The sequence below is a fragment of the Aplidium turbinatum genome, chromosome 8, assembly GCF_918807975.1.
Source record: "Aplidium turbinatum chromosome 8, kaAplTurb1.1, whole genome shotgun sequence".
NCBI classification, from domain to species: Eukaryota; Metazoa; Chordata; class Ascidiacea; order Aplousobranchia; family Polyclinidae; genus Aplidium; species Aplidium turbinatum.
In genome coordinates this window covers 8,401,214-8,421,679 of record NC_137479.1, presented here as the reverse complement: position 1 = coordinate 8,421,679, position 20,466 = coordinate 8,401,214, and the positions used below count along the sequence as shown (strand labels likewise).

General features: G+C 38.1%; 1 protein-coding gene across 1 annotated transcript in view; it reads left to right on the top strand.

The window, feature by feature from the left end:
- Positions 1-20,466, top strand: part of LOC145775871 (MAM and LDL-receptor class A domain-containing protein 1-like) — a 98,203-nt gene that overhangs the window by 75,879 nt on the left and 1,858 nt on the right. The window contains exons 102-130 of the mRNA XM_082587257.1: positions 1,014-1,173; positions 1,457-1,529; positions 1,901-2,086; positions 2,385-2,511; positions 2,884-3,019; positions 3,734-3,895; positions 4,318-4,531; positions 5,050-5,163; positions 5,540-5,676; positions 6,231-6,401; positions 7,026-7,119; positions 7,798-7,986; positions 8,578-8,644; positions 9,131-9,293; positions 9,650-9,871; positions 10,428-10,562; positions 11,420-11,514; positions 11,646-11,845; positions 12,198-12,431; positions 13,532-13,795; positions 14,476-14,608; positions 15,083-15,227; positions 15,735-15,862; positions 15,959-16,118; positions 16,479-16,644; positions 17,017-17,202; positions 17,779-18,027; positions 18,234-18,442; positions 18,871-19,068. Of these exons, the coding sequence (XP_082443383.1) occupies positions 1,014-1,173; positions 1,457-1,529; positions 1,901-2,086; positions 2,385-2,511; positions 2,884-3,019; positions 3,734-3,895; positions 4,318-4,531; positions 5,050-5,163; positions 5,540-5,676; positions 6,231-6,401; positions 7,026-7,119; positions 7,798-7,986; positions 8,578-8,644; positions 9,131-9,293; positions 9,650-9,871; positions 10,428-10,562; positions 11,420-11,514; positions 11,646-11,845; positions 12,198-12,431; positions 13,532-13,795; positions 14,476-14,608; positions 15,083-15,227; positions 15,735-15,862; positions 15,959-16,118; positions 16,479-16,644; positions 17,017-17,202; positions 17,779-18,027; positions 18,234-18,442; positions 18,871-19,068 (4,717 nt within the window). The remainder of the gene's footprint in view (positions 1-1,013; positions 1,174-1,456; positions 1,530-1,900; positions 2,087-2,384; positions 2,512-2,883; positions 3,020-3,733; positions 3,896-4,317; positions 4,532-5,049; positions 5,164-5,539; positions 5,677-6,230; positions 6,402-7,025; positions 7,120-7,797; positions 7,987-8,577; positions 8,645-9,130; positions 9,294-9,649; positions 9,872-10,427; positions 10,563-11,419; positions 11,515-11,645; positions 11,846-12,197; positions 12,432-13,531; positions 13,796-14,475; positions 14,609-15,082; positions 15,228-15,734; positions 15,863-15,958; positions 16,119-16,478; positions 16,645-17,016; positions 17,203-17,778; positions 18,028-18,233; positions 18,443-18,870; positions 19,069-20,466) is intronic.

Here is a 20,466-nt window from a genome sequence, read left to right as displayed (position 1 = left end):
CAGAAGGTAGCATCAAGGTACTTGGCAGTTTCACCTTGAAGTCCGGTTATATTAGCCTATTTACTGCATGCTAGTTGCAGGCTACATGAGTTGCGTTAGTAATAGTCAATTAACCGTATATTTAACGGCAAGTTGAGAACACAACTTACTGATGACCACTTGCAAGATGTTATGATTCTTGCCTCATCCAACCTATCACCTGACCTTCAGAAACTTTCTAGCAGGAAACAACATCAAATATCACATTAATGTTGTGCTGTCAATAAATAAAGTACTTGGTGTTTTTCGTTACCAATTGTTACTAATTTTCTTTATATTAATCTATATAAGCCTATAGTAGCTAAATATGGAGATACTCTGATAAGAACGCCAATTTTAACAATATTTTGAAAAGTAAAGAAAACGGAAGTGCAAATGGAAAACTTGTACGGCCCGTTGACATCTGCGCAGTTTTGTTTTGGCCCGCGACTGAAGAAAGGTTGCCGACCCCTGGTGTAGAGGAACGCATAAGTACGCTCAGTGTTAACGAATTCAATCTGATTAACCAGGAGCAGCGAAAGACCATTTGGTCGTCTAGTCAGCTGCTCCCAACTGGTCATTAATGAAGACACAAATGGATTGAAGAAAGCACTCGAATTGGCTAATGGCATTAAACAATAAACAGCAATCAGTCAGTGTTTGATATAATCAACTTAAACAGCGTAATTTTTTGTAGCCACTTAGGGTTGGATGCGTAGAGATCAGACTCCTCGTCTACCCTTGTCAATATTTAATCTACACCAACAGGCTAGATTATGCTAATCTTCGGACTTGTCGGAGTATTGAAACCAGCAGATATGTTGATCAAAAGCGAACGTTCTGTAGAAGTTACTCAGGTTTTTAAAGCCCCTGTCAGTGAAGCAGTAGAGCAGATTAGGGTCACATAAGATATGCGTATAAGCCGTATATCTAACGGTAAAGCACCAGTGACTGCGAATTTTCTTGCTTCTTGTACTGACTTAGTCTTTCATTAGATTTTATTCCTATCTGGATGGTCCTGGTGCTGCCTCCCTCTCTGTCAACGTTCTTACTGCCCAAAGTGAAGTCACAAAGCAAGAAATATTTGTGGAGCCTGGCAACACTCAATGGACTCGACGTAATGTGCTGTTGACGTCGCCTAGCGGATCATTCCAGGTAAGATTTTTTTCCTTTCGATAGCCTGATAAAAACTCATCGGCAAATAACACAGAAACAGAATCTTTTTGCTGAACGAAAGCTGTAGGCTATATTTTTCCATCTTTCTTACTGTCTTGTATCGATCCTTTCACTTTTTAAGAGAACTCTAGGTTTCACACGGACCTATTTGCTGTAAGCTATTCGGAAAAGATGAAAAGCCTATAAAACAACCATATTGAATGGCATGTAGGTCCTACCATAAATTAGTCTGCTAATGCTGATATATATCTTTTTTTTTTAGGTTGTATTAGAGGGAATGCTAAATACCGTTAGTCCCGGAATCATTGCGATCGACGACATTTCTTTCAGTGAAGGTGAATTCAAAAAAATCACTTTGTTGTAGAATGTACCATGTGATTTTAATGTCAGTTAATTTTCAAAATAGACAGCATCATGCTAACGAATAAGAGAGAACAAAAGTTGATAAAAACTTTCAAAATAAATAAATTAATGATCGAAAGGTTGCTTTGTAACATTGTTTACTAATAACCTGTGTGTACCAAGTAGCCTACCATTCACTCATTAAAAAATGAAAGCGATTAGAAGTTGGATGTATTGCGTCATGGTGGTTTTCAAATTCAGCAAGTATGTGGTTCTTTAGGTTGTCTGTTGTAGAAGAAATATTGCCCAAGTGTTATTTTAGGTGGCTAAGTGTTCATTCTAATTTTATTTTTTATTTTTCTAGGTTGTATCAAATCTCCTATTGACGTCCCCGTCACTCCTGGTGGTGATTCCACGACCCCCTCCCCTCCGTACGTTTGTAACGTGGAAAGTTTTACATGTGACTCCTCTGGAACCGTTTGTATACCCCCCAGCAAAGAGTGCGACTTCAATGAAGATTGTCCAAACAGCAGCGACGAACAGAACTGTCGTAAGCACCAAGTTAAACGTTACTTTAACATCTTCAAATGACAGTTTCTATCAACATTTTAACACAACGGAAAAGAATCATTCATTCTCAAATGCTGTCTCCTGCGCTTACATTAACATGCGACTGATCTATCACTGCATTTTATTTCATAAGGCAACTTTTCTACGGATAGCTTAATAGTTCAGACTTAACTTCTTTTTTTTAGTAATTCTCTCAGTATTTTTTGTTTAATATTTTTGCAGTTGTTTTCATAAATATTTAAAGCACTTTTTATGAACCTTGTTACTGTTGATTTTAGCAACTTCTTGCAACTTTGACTCCACAAACTCGCTCGATGGTTCTCAATGCGGATGGCATGAGGATATTGCAACGTCGCTGGATAGCTTCAACTGGATGATATCCATCGCAAAACAAGCAATACCAGGGTAGAAAATTCATCTTTCGTTGTTGTTTTATTGTATTTTAACTGATAAAACTTTTTAATATTTGAAGCGTCTTTAATTCACTTGAAGAATATTAACTGCTGTGCAAAGGTAAATTCAAAGATTTAAGGACATAAACATATTTTAGCTTATGCATCATTCCTCCTTGTCAGATAGTGAGTTGTGCTGATGATACAGAAGGGTAAAATGAAACAAAGTTCAGCGACCCTTTTTCTGTTATTGAGCAGCACAATATAGTTTATAGTTGTTGAACAATTGAACATGTGCGCATAAAAAAATCTCTGTTAAGATAAAACCTTCCATCAACTGCCAGCCGCTCACCTTACACCGTAACCAATCAAGGTTGTTTAACAGAATGGCACCTGCGTATGATCACACAAAGGAGTCTCAGGATGGCGGTTATGCTTACATCACCAAATCCGAGTTCACGGCTTCACAAATTGCTGAGTTTGATGGGCCGATGTTCCAACAAGCACATTCAACATGCAAGGTACAGCCTACATATGATGCCAGACATGAAATTTCAACAGAAGGTTATATCTTTGTGCCTCAAAATATAAAACGCGCAGATGAATTTTTTTATGTGCCCCAGACATAAGCACATAGCAGTATTTTCTGACAAAGCGATATTTCTTTGAATGAGATTGCATCTTTTTTTCCTGATGTGACACCTCGAACTAATAGTAATGGACAATGTTACAATAATATCAGTAGAGCTCCTCGTCGGTTAAAACAGCACCACAGTATTTGAATTTTTTTTCAATTGCTAAGTTTACAGACTCAAGTAACCTAAGTTGCATGAACAGTAATCAATGTCGCTGTTTAATTTTTGTTGCACTAAGACCTATACCTGACATATGGTTTGAAAGAAGCGACACTGAATTACATGATAGCCGACATCTTTTATAAGTTTTGATGTACAAAATTTTTCGCAAAAAACTATTGAATTAATTCTGAGTTACTTCCTGAAGAACCGCACGTGGGGTGGAAGTTTAACGTCTGACTGCACTTTTTCAACACTCTACTCCAAGAACCAAACTGGCGTTTGTTTCGCTTTTGATAGAGAATCCAGCGCACTGAATTCATGTGCCTAACCCTAAAGGGATCTACGATTCGACCAAGAGTTTACGACAAATGGTTTAACAGCGTTGTTTTTTTGTTGTGATTTTAACACCGATAAACACAGTTTTTAAATTCTCTTTAGATCAACCTTTGGTACTACCAGACTGGGTCGGCACCTGGGCAACTTGACGTTGTCATGGCAACCAGTGTTGAAGAATCGATCATGTGGAGGGTAGCAGGGGATCAAGGACAAGTATGGAACAACTTAGTGTTGGATGTTGGAAGAAGAACTACTCCTTTCCAGGTATGAGACGTCTAAAAAGTTGTGGACCCTCACAGGAATCATATATCTTTTATGGTATCATAAAATACACAGACTTATTTAGATGCAAAAATCCACGACGACCATGTCATGAAATGATAAGGTAGTTACGAGCCACGATACTGGTTTCATTCTAAATTGGAAAATGTTCACTTTAAACACGTTTTCCAAATTAAGTTTGATTTACATGAAGACAAGGTTCGTATTTATTTAAAAACTTTGAATACTTTAATTTCACAAAACTGTACTGTATCCATTAACGCGTCCGGCACAAAACAGGAATGCACCAAATACAATGCGTGACATACCATGACGCCATAAACTTTGAAAGATGATAAACCCTTGCAATATTTACAACTCACACGAATATCTTTATATTTTTTGACTAAGACATGTCTTTGCAGATTTCAATCCTTAAAGTTGACAGCGGGAACTACAACGGCCAAACAGTCATTGATGACATCATGATGACAGGATGCAGCACTCCGATTCCGACCCCGCAATGCACCGCGCCTAATCAGTTCCTATGCTCGACAACCAAGGTGTGTCTGGACCGGCAGTTGGCTCGCTGCAACGCTGTGGACGACTGTGGAGATGGTTCTGATGAGTTCAACTGTGGTAAGTTGACTGGCAAAAAAAGATGTGTGTTTTTTTGCGTGCAATTTAGTGATCAGCTAATGAATGTCTAACTTTACGTTAAGTTTGCACCTTTGCATTTTACGCTGTTCCGCTTTGTGTAAAGAGGTCAATCTATTTCGGTTGTTTGATGATAAAGAAGCATTGTAAAGATTTGAAAAAACTTCGTATTTTCAAAAAAAGTTTGTACAAAACTACCGTAGGCGACCTATTTTATTACAGTAGCAGCTCCAGCAAGCAATTTGATCTTGTTTTCTTTAAAACTGACGGATATTCAAGGATGGTAACTTCATTTGTTCCTATGTATTGATGGGCTAAGAGGTCATGCAGTGTTGCCAGTACAGCACTTTTCATTGCGTTCATATTTTACTGATATGGTTATAGATGATGGTCAGAAACAAAAACAACTGAACTGAACTGATAGGCTGCTTTGCACTTAGTGATAACTAACGGTGTTGAAACAAGGAGGAAATTTAAGCTTCAACTGCTTTAACTTTCAGATCTTTCCTACATCACGGATTTTGAGTCAAGTTGGGGAATGTGGCAACAAGAGTTCTCTTACGATGATTTTGATTGGACGAGGTATCAGGGAAGCACGCCCACTACTGGCACTGGTAACTGAATTAATTTACGCTCATTTTTTTTTTTGCCTTTGCGGTTTTGCTTTTGGCTGTCTGTTTAAAAATAATATTTCATTCTGTGTTGTACCGTAAAATAAAAATGGTACGCTCAAATGCACTAAGAAAACTTGCATTTTGATTGTGAGAAACTACTGCAGGCCATTTAGTTTCTGCTACAACAGTGCACGTTCTGAACCTAGCAAGAGCTTGTTTATTGCAGAGTTTTTGCCGTGTTTGGTCATTGCGTGTTTCATCACCAATGACCAAATTTTTTTTAGTGCTATCAAGCATTTTACGTTGGTCAGCTTACCGATTGCGTGGTACACAACTGCGCATCATGTAAAAGTTTTAAATATCAAATTGATTTCAGGACCATTCCGTGATCATACAACATCGACTAAGAACGGGTGGTTCATCTACGTACGAGCCGCTGATCAGAAGCCAGGCGATAGAGCGTGGCTTAACAGTCCGGTGTTATCAGCAACGACTCAGAACTACGGTTGTGAAGTAAGGACCTTTTCAGAAACCGCAAACTGAATTTCTTGCTGTTATTTAAGCTGCAAAGTTTTCATAAATTTTAAACAATAGTTGAAGCGCCAAAGGCACCCATATGAGATGAGCACACCATACGACTCCACTAGTCTACATGTAACCTTTACTCAACTGAAGATATAAATTTGTGACTTTACAAAACGCTTACTGATCATGAGTATAGTTTCTTTGTTTTAGGCTCTTTATTTTTTGATTGGTTTTGTATCCTGCGTGAATTTTATGCCGAAGACAAAACACTGCATGGTCAGATAGAGTTATCAAATGAAATATCAATGCCATTGTATTCAATTCTAATGAAATCATCAACCGCTTAAAGAAAATTACTGTAGATATTGTTGAGACGATTCCATGCCCACATAAGCCATATTATCATAGGTTACTGCTTATTTATTTATGCAATCTCTTTCATGTTTCTGGGCTGTAAAATAGCAATGTGAGAAAAACACAGCTTAAGTTTAAGTTTCTTTTGCACTCCGGTCACATGTTGCTTATCGTATCTTTATTTCTAGCTTCGTTTCTGGTACTACATGTACGGGTTAGACGTGTACAGGCTTTCGGTGTATACAAAAACCTACGACAACGGGCCCTGGACTCACGAAAAAGATTTTAACAGACCTGCTGTAGACACTTTGTGGACCTTTGCCAGGATATCACTTGCCAACAAGGATACATCGTTCGGGGTAAATAGGCTCTCAGACAACCACTTTTTCTGGTCCAGATCAGGTAGGCTAAGGATCAGACCAGATCTTTACCAGATAAAGTAGCTGTCTGGGTTGCATCACTGCAATTCGTTGCTGATTGAATGATGAGTAAAATATATTTTCTTGGATTGCTAAGACCTTACAGATGAAAATCCTGTCCCAAAGTTAACAGCATGAAGTGTTGTCAATGTTTTGTGCGTTTTATCGTGAATACTTAAGAATCTTGGAGACGGTACCCTTAAATTAAATCAACATTGCAACTACGTAAATAGATTTTAGGCTACCTCAGGGATAGTTTTCAATCACTGCTGTCTGGTTAAGTAATGGCTTTTCCTTCACTGCACTCTACTAGTTACAAGAAATCTACTTTGAAAACTATGAGGCTTCAGATATTACGTTTATTTTCAAGGCACGAAGAAGGAGCGTGTTTTTACAATAATTGTTGAAGTAAACTAAAAAAAAAACATAACTGTTTTATAATAAATGCAAAAGCGAATTTTTGCAGCAACTATACACCCTTTACTTCCATTGGTGTGTCTAAAATTCGATATAGAAGCATTTGTTCTAACAATACTCCTCAAATAACAAATACCCTCTTGTTAGGTTATGATCGAAGCTGTGATAGGAGATGGCCAGTTAGGAGACATTGCTATTGATGACGTTTCATTTTCTACCGACTGTTCAATAGACACTTCAGGTTCGGTGTTTTGATGTTTATTTGTCACAATTTAATCGTAAAAACTTGCAACTAATTCTTTCTGATGTGAAATTTTTATTGCAAAGGTATTTCTTGCTGTGTGTAGTAAAGTATAAGTTTTTGCATGAAGTGATAAAGCTCTCGTAACTAACAGTTCTTAAAAACATCATCATCATTCGATGATGTAAATAGAAAAGCGACTTTGGCGTAATAAATGCTTTATTACGCCAAAGTCGCTTGCAAAGGTATTTCTTGCTGTGTGTAGTAAAGTATAAGTTTTTGCATGAAGTGATAAAGCTCTCGTAACTAACAGTTCTTAAAAACATCATCATCATTCGATGATGTAAATAGAAAAGCGACTTTGGCGTAATAAATGCTTTATTACGCCTTTATTACGCCATGAATCCTTGCCAACACAGCCGAACATAAACATAGACAACTTTTAGGTGCATCTGAAAATTTTTATTTCGTATAGTAATTTTAACCTTACTCTAAACGTGATTATACAGCAATGTGAGCAGGTGACTTGATGACTGCATGTCCCTTTTTTGCTTCCTGTTGTTTGTTGTGTTGTAGCCTTTACATAAATTACAAGTTTGAATTGAATCCTTGCCAGCACGTTAAGGATTTGTCTTAAAGTAAGTCTCCTAAAGTAATCTACTTGTTCTTTGCTCTTAGGGACTCTTCCAATACATCCTGGTGGTGTGAATCCTCCTTCGGAACCACCTCCTCCTTCCTCCTGCAATGAGGTTTTGGAGTTTTCTTGCCGCATGACTTCTTCCGCTACCTCTTCGAGCTGTATCCCTATCGAAAAAGTTTGTGATTTCCGCAACGATTGCTTCGATGGTTCTGATGAATCCAGCTGTGGTAATTTATGTCTTCTATGATTAAATGAACCTTTATTCTCGAACTGAGAAAACCTCTTTTAAGATTTAATCCTGAAAACTCTCATACTTTTTGAGGTTTTAAAGCAGCGATATCTTCTCTGTCATCAGAGATGCATGTTTGAAGGTTAATTTTTTGATGAAAACTTGTTGCTTGTAACTTCTATTTATTAGATTCAAGCGAAATGTTCGTCTAATGAGCTGTTCAACTGCACACCTCTGGAATGGACCTTGTGTCTCTTTGTCTTTTACTTTAATCGTGACCAAATCTAAGTTTAATAAAAATCATCGCACAATCATCTTTACTTGTTTTGCATTATCTACATAAAAGTTGTCCGTTTTGTATCAATGATCAAACTTTGTCTATGTATGTGTAGTACACTCAGTACATCATGTTTCCACATTTGATGGTTCCCATGTTGAACATATTGGCCTATAAGCACTCGTATTCCATTTGTAGACATAGCCAAGTTGTGCTGTTTTGAGAAACTAGTGCGTTTACGTTTTTAAGACTCTTTTTATGCCGATATATGCAAAATACCGTTATAATCGTGCTGTACTGTATATTTCTTAGTGTCACCAACCTGCAATTTTGAGGCTGATCTATGTGGTTGGACTCTTACACTACCGCAACCTTACAAGTAAGTATATTTCAGCTAGATGTGCTTATCTTTTTATTGTTCATTGATACAGTGCTATATTGTAGTGCAGTGCTATATTAGCCTATATTATGATACATTTACAGTGCTTTTTATTAGCGTATTTTAATACTCAACTTTTGAGAACCAGAAAAATCTGTTGCGGAATTAAAGTCAAATAGAACAAACATGGCCTTCTTTTTTTCGTAAATTTGACCAAGATAAAACGCAAGTTTTCTTGATGGTCTCGTGTAGTTCAATGCCACCAACTACGGTTTATTATGAAAATCAGCTTTTCTTTTTGTCCATTGAACCCAAATGTATCTTAAACGATTGAGCACAAGTCCAATAACAATATAACAATTGCGGCTTTTGATCGTCAGGTCAAACAACATTACTTTCAATTTAAACGCAGTTGTCATATTTTGTTGTCACTTTAGCAATAGCAACCATGCTAATTTTCTACTTGGAAACCCGCTTTTATTGCAGTGCCAAGGCCACAGACACATATGCCTGGACCAGGGGTCAACCTAGCTCCATGCAATCAGCTGACACCGGTAAAAGACCAACGACAGATCATTCACAAATGTCAGCATCAGGTTATTACTTATACGCAGATAGTTCGGCAATTTCTCAAGACACAACAACTCAGGTGATTGACAAAGGTTAACTTGCTACCGTATTGAACTATTGATTTAAATAGGTTTTACAATTTTTTTATATTTAGATTGTAATTTCTTTTTCTTTGGTGTGATTTTGGTCATTTTCAATTTTTTCAAGAGACTTCAACAAGTTTTCTCATAAAAAGCAATAAATTTACGAAACCGAACAAAAATGCCTTCAGCAAAGTTTTTTTTTTCAGCAAAAAGATGTCTTTCGTATGACATTTATGCCTTGTAATAGTTCCAAAAGATACCTTTTTATCGACAATAAGCATGTTTATCAACAATGTGTAGTGTGTACTCAAGACGAATGCTATCGTCCTTCACCAATTCATTTGTCTCGCAGCTTTACTCCTCCAGCATCTCTGCAACAGGACCCCAGTGCTTGCTCCGATTCTTCTACTGGATGGGAGATAAGGACACGGATTCAGTTGGCTCTCTTCGTGTCCTCACTTCCTATGGCTCCGGAGTATCAAACCAGATCTCGGAGCTCTGGTACAAAACCGACTATCAAAGTCCAGGCTGGCACGAGGCTCAGGTTTTCATTGGAACGATGACCAATTTCCAGGTACAATTTCTTCTTGTTTTTTTTACCTGGTTGTGTTCTATCTGTTAACGAAAATGGCGACTCAGCTTATTTTAAACCTGAAATAAATTTCACGCACTACTATTCGTTTTCAAATTGAAAATTGATACATTTGCTCAATATTTGAAATGCCTCACCAATCACTTCATCGTGGGACCAGCTCACAACATGAAATGGTACATTAACGCGGTGTTTCGTGTCAGGTAAAGAATAAAAACGGAGTATTGCGGTCTTTTGCTTGTTGGTTTTTGAACAGAAAGTCCGAATTACTTTTTTCTAAAAGTTTTTTGGAATGTTTAAATATCTTTTGAAAGATTGATGGGCAAAATTAACAGTTTTACAATATTAATTTATGTCTTTGCGGATTGAGGTTACCTTCAATGAGTTTTTAAAGCTCTTTCAAATACACCAGAAAAAATTTTGCCCCAGGTATTCTTTTTTTAGTTTTAGTTTAGACCTACTCGTTTTTCAATGTTTTTATTTTGCAGTAGAACAAATCACAAGAAACACCGTTTACTATCTCTGGTTTTCTTTCCAGGTCGTGATAGAAGCAGGGAAGTACACTAGCGATGACGTAGATACCACAATCGATGATTTGGAGTTCCAAAATTGCCAGCCTAATCTTCCAAGCAATTCGGCATGCGGGAACACACAATTTACTTGCGCTAACCAAGTGCGTCTATAGATCTTGAGCTCTTTAACTAAAGGCTGAATTTAAAAATATTTGGCAATACTTCAAATACCATAACCCTTGTGTTGAATAAGCTGTTAAATTATGTAGCAAATTGAGTCTCTTTATTTCATCATCAAATAAGAACAAATCTAAATTTAAGAGTGTAAAGGATCTTCATCACAACTTGTTTGGTTAAAGTTGAACTTTATTTAAACATGGATACAAAATGTGGAATGAGAATTTAAAGCTGTGTTCATGGAAGCTGCTCCGTGATATTTTAAAGTTGTGCATTTAGGTTTCACTTTAGCATATTTAACCCTGCCAATATGAAATAATAACCTCTACTAACTTTGATGAAATTTTATCACCAAATCAGTCTACTTTATTTATTAACGCTAACAGTTTATTGGGAAGGTACAAGATACTGCAGATATACATTGCTTTATGGCGGAATTGAGATCAAACCGCAAGGAAATCGTGTGGCTAATGTTGTTAGAGTCAAAAAGGCTCTGTTTAAAAACATGTCACAAACTTCGGCTGCATTCACATCGAAAGTGTGCAAAAAGAATCAATATTAAATATAAACGCAACGAAATGGCAAGTGATTTTATTTGCTTAGAATTGCAAACTGAAGTTGGTTGTGTAGATTCGTATACAAAAACATAAAAAAAAACAAGATTTTGTGCTGATAGTAACCAGGCCCATCATGTGCAATCAATCTGTACATACAAAATTATAACCAATGTGTCAAAACATCCCAGCAAGCAAAATTGGTTCTTTTTACATCCGTCTGCAAACGTTGAATCAATGTAAAAAAGACTAATTTACTAGCATAACCGAACCATTGAACTTTCCAGGTGTGCATAGATACATTCTTGCTTTGTGACTACTCGGATAACTGTGGAGACGGTAGCGACGAGTTAGAAGCATTGTGCTACCAAAAGCAACCGAGGCAAGTTATGTGGAATGTTTCAAATTGTTGTCTTGTAGATGTTGTCATCAAGCGTACAGTACAAGCAGCGTTGTTGTCAAACTGAACGTCAAAGTACGTATGTGACCTTGTTGTTTCCTCACAATTCACAGATGTAATTTCGAGACCGACCTTTGCGACTTCGAACGCGAGTCATCCACTTTCCAATGGCAGCTGTCCACTGGGAAGACACAGACCGGGATAGTCAATCTTCCGGTATCAGACCACACCATTAGGAAACCAGAAGGCCACTACATTTATGCCGATCCTTATAACTCAGTGACAAGTGGAGTTGCCCTCTTAGGCACACCTGGTAAGACAACGTAAAGAAAGGTGATGTAAGCTATGCAAGCATGGAGTCTGCGACAAATGATTGTACACAATTCTATTGATGTCCTCCAACGCTCAAAGATCACGGTTTGTGACTTATCGAAAACACACGTGGCTCTTCGCAAGACAGTCAATAGGATGCAAATATCTGTGTCTATACTTGGTCTCTGAACATTCCCCATCCACACAGGATAGCAAAAATTGCACGTTATTTTTCATAAATCTCGATATAGGCTACTTTGCAATCCTAAACTTTTGTAGACTTTATAAAAATACTCACTCCTCCAAATAAGAGACAACATCCGACTAAAAATAACCGTTTTTCCCCTTTTTAGGATTATTCACGCAACCACCATCTGGTACCTGCTTGGTGAGGTTCTATTACCAGCTCCAATCAACCAGCAACCAGATCAACGTCTACTACCGGACGAACTTCGACGCCTCCCAGCCAGACTCCGGTCTGAACATAATATATTCCACATCCACTGACACTGAGTTTACCGGTCCTGGTGACTTCTGGCAGAAAGCGATGGCAACCGTGACTGCATTACCAGGAGAAACCTATCAAGGTAATAAAAGTTACTTGCGTGACTTTTTCCATTTCATATGTGCTTTACAGCTATAGAAATACATATTGTGAAGGTTTGATAACTGCCAGGCGACAGTTTATGACGTTTTTAAACTATTCGACAATTTGAAGTTGCACTTATAATACACCACTGATTTCTTTACCACCTACAGTAGGTTGAATAAAAAAAGTTTATAGAAAAGTTTTGATAACGTCAGAGCGCTTTGGATGTTGTTTTACACAATTTAAAATATGGCAGATCTTTTAATAAAGATGCCAGTTAAACTCAGCCTTGAGCCTTTACTCAAACTTTAACCCTATATTGCCCAGGTGGTGCTGAATCAGCACCAAGTACTTCAAATTTGCTGTCGCGGCTTAGGTTTGTCCGATTTGGCATATGCTCACCAAATGACCTTGTCATGTTTAAGATTGGTGCTCTGTTTATGTTCATATCTTGTGATGTGCTGTCACAATCACCTCTAATTAAGCAATCATGATTTAACATAAGATAACATCGTAAAGCATTACCTGACCTGGATGCTTGAAGAAACATGTCATGTCTGACTAAATAAACATGAGAATAATTGCCCCTTATAAATTACAACATCTTTATAATTTTAAAGCTTTGGTAGAGAGTTTGCTTTGTTGAACCATAGTGAAATAAAACAAAGCAACTTCAGCGGGTTTAACATGATGCATTACATACAAAAATATAACATAATTAAAAATAAACTCTAACGTTTTCGACACGTACGCATGTTAAACCCGCTGAAGTTACTTTGTTTTATTTCTCTTTATAATTTTACTGTACAAGAAATTAGTGATATTATTCTTTGGTAAAAACGGGGTCAGCAAGCAAAAGTCGTTCTCCGCCAATTGGAGCAGGACACTGGAGTTCAGAAACATAAACTGTCGAATTGATGAGGGAAAGGGATGTTTGGAAAAACTACGTTAATAGTGTCTGTGTACGCCCGAATGGATGATGATGGTGATAATTTTGCTTATTTTCACTCTAGCAACGACCGGTATTCGTTTACAGACTAATATCCAGTGAAGAATGTCCAAGATAAATGTTAAACACGTACATTTTATCTTTTACAGTTGTATTCGAAGCAATGCACACGGCGGACGCTTACACGTCGCCAATTGCGATTGATGACGTCAGCTTTAGTGACGGGTGCACTTACGATCCCAACGGCGTCCACGGGGAAATCCCCACAATGCCTCCTGGACCTACAGTTTGCGAAACGGGCTTCTATCCATGCAGCACCGGTGGTTGTTACGACAACACCCAAAGATGCGACTTTTTGGATGCTTGTGGAGACGGGCAGGGTCTCAACGGACCCACTGATGAGAGCACATGCGGTGGGTAGATGGTGTTATAATATTTTCTCTTAATCGCATATTTTGTTAAATCCAATGTCTAAAAGAGATAAAAAAAAATTACACCTTGACATTTTAATACAGAAACGCAATTCACTCAATATTGGAGTGACGTGTTGAAGGGCAAACGATTGTCAGACTTGCTTTAACAATATGACACGAAAAATGTTATGAGCATGTCTTATTCAATGGATTTTTGTGGCCTATCCCTTTTATGCAATTTTTTTCTTCTGTACTCTGACCTGCGCCCTGTTACGTTGTGAACTGAAATTCACTGACGATTGCTGTACGCCAATCCCTTTTCACTTTAAATTGAACTGTATTCCTGCACAACTTGACGTGTGAAAATCGAGCTGCGATTAAAAAATGAGGTTTGCGAATTACTTTTAATCCCTATAGTTGCAATGGTTGCATTCAACACGCATGTCGATAAGCCACTTTCCAGGGCACTCCTATTCATAGGTTTAATAAATACTTTGCTTATGAAGCAACAGAGGACAACGCCACATTGTTTTAGTTAAGAACGTTGATTTGCAGGTCCAACTTCAGCTGTTACCAAGACAGCCTTCATTAACCATTCTACTCACATCGACGTGAATTAGGCCTAACTGATCGTGGCTTCTATTGTGACACTTAAAACGAAACAATGTCATTTTTTGCAGGTTCCTCTTGCGATTTTGATGTCAATTCATGTGGGTGGACAAATTCACAATCAGCCTCATACAACTTTGATTGGTCAAGAAAGAAAGCGGGGCAGTCTTCATCACAAGGTCCTGCTACCGATCACTCAGCTGGGTAAGACCATCTTGAATTTCTTTCGAAATTGTTTCACTTTTAATTTTATGATGCGAAGGAATTGATATTGCAATAGATTGAACTCACATTTGAACAGTTCTGATGCTAAGTGTTTAGAACCTCGTATTTCAAATTTTGTATTATCGGTCTTAGTGATAAATCAAAACCGATTGAAGTGGGTAAATACGAAATTCTAACTTAAAATTTGACTTCTAACTTCGTTGTCATAAAAAGAAGATTTCAAGTTTTGAGTTAGAATTTTGTATTTCCCCATTTCAATCGGTTTTGATTTATCATTTAACCACCCCAGTCTGATTTGTTTTGTTTATCCTTTTTAACTTACTGCTAGCTACGACACTGCAGTCCATGTGTCAACAAGGTTGTTGATGAGTATTTACAGTTCTCTCGGGGAAACATGTTTCGGCGTCTTTCATTTGTTCATGTTGCATGAATACGTGTTTCCTCAATCGACAGAACCAGCAGTTACTACATGGCTGTCACAACTGGGCCATCGTCCTCAGTGGGAGCCAAGGCTCACTTGGTCAGTGATGTCTATCAGAGATCGTCACCTTCTTGCAGCATGACGTTCTACTACAACATGAACTCAGCAAACAACTTGGTACATTTAGAGGATTTTACTGCATTGTATTGATACTATAGGGACTAAAGTAAAGTTGAAACATTTTTATAATCACATATTACGCTCAACGAAAATGAATTTATTATTTACAACGCTTTGGACTATCTGCAGTAGACTTTATATTCTAACTATTATAGTCTATTTAGTTTTCCACAAAATTGTTCAGCCTCTTCTGAACATATGTTGTACTCGTGATACTACATGTAAATTCTCTCGAAAATACAAAGTTTCAATGCAATTGTTAATAAACAAATATTTTTTGTTATTTTAGAATATTTCAATTGATGCTGTGTAATTATAAATTAATCTGTTTGAGAGAAACACTGAGCTTGTTATTTTTTCTGCACAAGCACTCCTAGTCCAGCCAGAAAATCAATGCTTGTTACTTTAATTCAACGTCTGCAAAAGTTGAATTTATGTAAAAAGGATTGATTTGCTTGCATTGGGTGGGGCGAAGAGTAAATGATCGTTATCGCTTTCTTTCAGAATGTCGATGTGGGAAACTTGCGAGTCCTGAAGAAAGCCAACTCTCCGAACTATGACGTTTTATTCGACGTCTTGGGAAGGCAAGGAGCCAACTGGGTCCAGGGCAGAGCTGAAATTGGCCAGGAAAGGTACGAGAGCTCAAAGCAAAATTAAAACAAAGTATATGCCCAATAGCGCGTGTTAAGCCATAGACGAAATGAGCAATTTTTTCGACTGTTTTCCAGATCCTTTGAAATTGTGTTTGAAGTTCTGAACGGAGCCGAGAATGGCTACGTTGCAATCGATGACGTCACATTTTCAAACTGTGGTGACCAATCAAATGGCCAGCCTTGTGGAGTGGCTGCATTTACCTGCACCAGTGGACAATGTCTCTTCTTGGATGAAGTAAGTCCCTGTGTCGTCTGTTTAAAAAAGTATGATACCCAATCTTTGACTGAGCTGCAGTGGGTTAGAATTATCCTAAACCCACTGATTTACTATGATCAGCAAGGATTGTAATGTTTCGTATATTGTTTACCAGCACAAACTTTCATGCGAAAGATTCGCTCTCATATAGAGCATAGCTCGGAAGAACTGCGACAATTGCCTGAAAATTGCCAATTAAGAGGACTCTTCATTGACTGGTGCAAAACAAATTGTTAAGTTGTTTACAATTTAGTCATCTGCACGCAACTGCGTTTAACTTCCTCGGCTTGATAAGACAAAATGATATGACACAACTCATAGGCTTTATGTTTTGTATAGGTTTGTGACCAGAAGAACGATTGCGATGATGGTAGCGATGAAGACACTTGCGCTTTGAACAATTGTGATTGCAGCTTTGATGGTTCAGTGTGGGGTGGGTCTACTGGATGTCAATATGTTCAAAATCAAGATGATGACTTGGATTGGAACCTCTCTAATGGACAAGGCAAGCAATGCGTTTAAAAACGGCAAAACTTTGATATTATGACTAGACTGCCTTAAACATTTGTATTGGTTCCATGATAATCGTTTACTGGAAATATTTCACTGCATATGTGATTTTGATGTGTAGCCTACATGTAATGTTGTTATAACGACAGTAAAATTCATCAATGATGGACTGTTAGTATTCGGCTGTATTTCTATATGGCTGCACTGACAGTGACACGATCTGCTTTGTAAAGCTCTGAGGAGCAACGCATATCTGCGATGGATACAGCGGTATATAAAAAAAAACAAATTATTATTATTCTTACTAGTTGCCTAAACGTTCTCCAGTTTTTCTCAATATTTAGTAAGTTTTTCGTTTAATTTTCAGGATTAAATTCAGATAACCCAGTAACTAGTGGCCCGTCCTCGGACCACACTCCTTCTTCAAGCACTGGGAAATTTGCCATGATAAATCTGCACGACCTTCCGTTAGGAAGTGTTGCCAAGTTTACCACTTGTAGCATGCCTCCTAGTGTGGGAGTCTGTACTCTTCGTTTTTGGTATTTCATGTCTGGTGAGTTGGCAGTCTGTGTGTGTTAAGAGCAAATCATACATCCTTTTTACGTTTTTATGCATGTGAAAAGACGTAAATAATATCTAACATACTGATTGGTTTTTTGGTGTTTTTTATTTTCTCAGATAGAACAAAGCATGAACAGCTGTTTCACATAATAATTTGCTGCGTTTGTCAATGTTTACTCAATGAAACAAAGGTCTGATACCACATGTTACCAACTGATGCAATAGATTGTTTTCAATTTTAACTTAACTGAGCAATTAGCGTTGTAGGCTATCACTTTGGTTGCGGTATGCCTAAGCCTCACAAGCCACCAGCAGCACCAAAATCATCTTTGATAAAATACTTAAATGTTTAAATATCAATTAGGTTACCGGTACTTCAAAAATTCCTGAAAACTGTAACAAATATAAGTTTTAATGCAATGTGCTGTAATTTACCAAATAGCAATTAGTATTTTCGATATAAGTACGATACCCATGCCTTAAGAACGTAAAAATGAAAGCAATGCAGTTAATTCAATCATTTATTTTTTCGTTAAACGAAAAACAAAATTATTTCAATTTTCACCAGGAACTGACGTTTCCTCCATTCTACGCGTTTATATCGTTTCGACAACTTCCGCAAGGCACGTTGCTGCGACCTTCACTGGGAACAGTTTGTTTGCATCCGGAACCAAAAACCAGTGGTCATATGCTTCAGTACCGGTCACAAGTCACGATACGTTCCGCATTGAATTCGAGGCTGAGGGAGGAACTGACGCCAGCCTGGGAGGCTACATAGCCATTGATGACGTGTCGTTCACTGACGCGTGTCGGTCAGGTGAGGCATTGCGTAGTCTGTTTTACAAGTAGGCGACTTACCAAAACCCAATCAACAAAAGTTTCCACTTTTCTTGTTTCTATAGTCAGCAACGTTGAAACGATGTCAAAAACTTTTTTCTGGCTGAGAAGGAGTCTGGTGCCGTATGGCACCTTTCACAAAGGCTGAAATGTTTATGTTTGTTGTGCGTTCACTTTTCTTTTCAGGCCAAGGCCCCACACCCAAACCAGTTACATGCGGAAATAACCAGTTTTCTTGCACAAATGATGGCGTCGTGGAGTGCATGTCGAACGAGTGGAAGTGCGATGGGTACCCAGACTGTCAGGACGGTACTGATGAAGTCGGTTGCAGCTTCACCACAGAAACGCCCAAGACAACGCCAGCACAGAATACGGGACAGTGCGAAGACAACCAGGTAGCTGGAAACCTTCTCCGTTCTTAGAAATAACAAGTCTTTCTGTGCATTGCTGTCTTAGGTTTACGGTTGAAGATGTGAACTGAACGTTCCAGAAAGCATAAAAGCCAACTTTTGTGCCAACTTTTTTGCCAACCTTCAAGGAAGTCATGAAGTAGCTTGCCAAAGATACACCAACGAGCTCTCTAATCGGTGTCGATTGTCGAACCGTCGTTCTTTTGAGCGTCGGACCGATGCTTTCACTACTCGGTCCAGCAGGCGACACAATCGTATCAAATAGTTGGTCTAATTGATGAAGTACTAAGATGTGAGCCCAATAGCCTAGCCAATAAACGAGTCATTCACATTGATACAACGTCTGCACATGTAAAAAGGTACCAATTTGTTGACTGAAGTTTTTTCAAGTTAACGAGCCTTATGTTGCTTAGTATCGCTGCTCGGATGACACCTGCATTTTCGGGCTTCTGGTTTGTGATGGAGTCCGGGACTGTCCTTACGGCGAGGACGAGTTTAGCTGCCCTGTGAAGACATGCCAGGCTGGATCGTTCTTATGCTTGGATGGCTCTGGCACTTGCTTAGACGCTGGCCTATTGTGTGATAAGAACTCCGACTGTTCCAAGTACAACGTAAGTGCTTATGGTATTTTTACTGGTCAACGCTTGATTTTATCAAAGGCTGAGCTTCTTAGACATTATAAGTTCTAAATATTTGAAACAGTTATAGGCTCATCAAAAATAACATCTAAAAATAACGATAATTTTGAACTTTCTGCGGACAGCAACACAACTTTTTAAAATCTGCAAATGTTTTTGTTCATTTCCAATGACACCGTTTGTGTGGTATATTTGTTTTGATGAGAAATATCACCTATCTTGTTGTTTTTTCCGCAAAGAAAAATGCCACCAGTGGCGTACGCAGGGGGCATTGGGCCATTGCCCCTTTCAAAAATGTTAATTTGTTTAGTGTTGTTGTGATTATGCAGTGCAAACATGTTATTCTTCAAGAGTGGTCTTGGGTAGCAGGTCCGTATTAACTGTCCCTCTTACCCTTCCGAAGAGACGGCTATTTACGGGGCCACTTTTTTCAGTTTGTATATTGTTTTTTTTTGGCTATTTGAAATAAAAAAAATGTTCTAAATATTGTTACAGAAGCTCGATATTTAGTAGCTTAAACCATGCAAGGCCCTATCTACCGTTTCCAAAACCCCAGTTGGTGGGGCCACATCTCTGTTTAGGGGCCCACCCACATGCATATTTAGTTGGTGAAGTGTTTTTCGACAATTTTCAATAACAATTGTACTGCTACAAAACTCGATATGTTACAGCTGAGGCTACACCTATCGGTTTTGTATTGTTGGTCAATGGCCATCATTTGGAATGACAATTTTAAATCAGCGAAACCAGTAAATCTATCCTATTTTGTTGGAGTTTACAGAAAAAATAGTACTACGCTCTCGCTTTCTTAGAAAATGTCTTTCAACGGTTGATAGCATAGGACTTGTCCAAAATTAAATGCTCGTTAAACGACGAAGATGTTCAATAATGGCATCCAGAATCGTTGCCAGGGATTATCCAGCACCAATTCTTGATAAATAAAATGTAAAATTATATCGAACGCTTCCCTCCCCCTGTAAGAAAATCCTGCGTACGCCACTAAACGTACCCTCAATACGTATGCGCTTCATTGGGTTGAGTAAGCTAACTACGTCGTAGCCTATGCGTAAACATTATATGCGACGCCAAGAGGGCTACATTATACTTTTTGTTTCCAATGCAAAATTTATCCAAACGAGTAAACTATAGTTGTTGCAAACTAAAAAATTGTCGCCAATGCAAGCTGAGTAAGGCAGGCTAATCTTTACGCAATATGACTTAGGCTACTGGTTATTATTATCAAATTGTCGTTTTTTACAATTCGTTTCGAAAACAGTTTTGAATGCTCCCCTTGAGAAATCCTCCGTACGCCACTGGCTGTCAGCACTAAATCTAAGGACATTTCATCATACTGCAAAATGCAAATGTGCG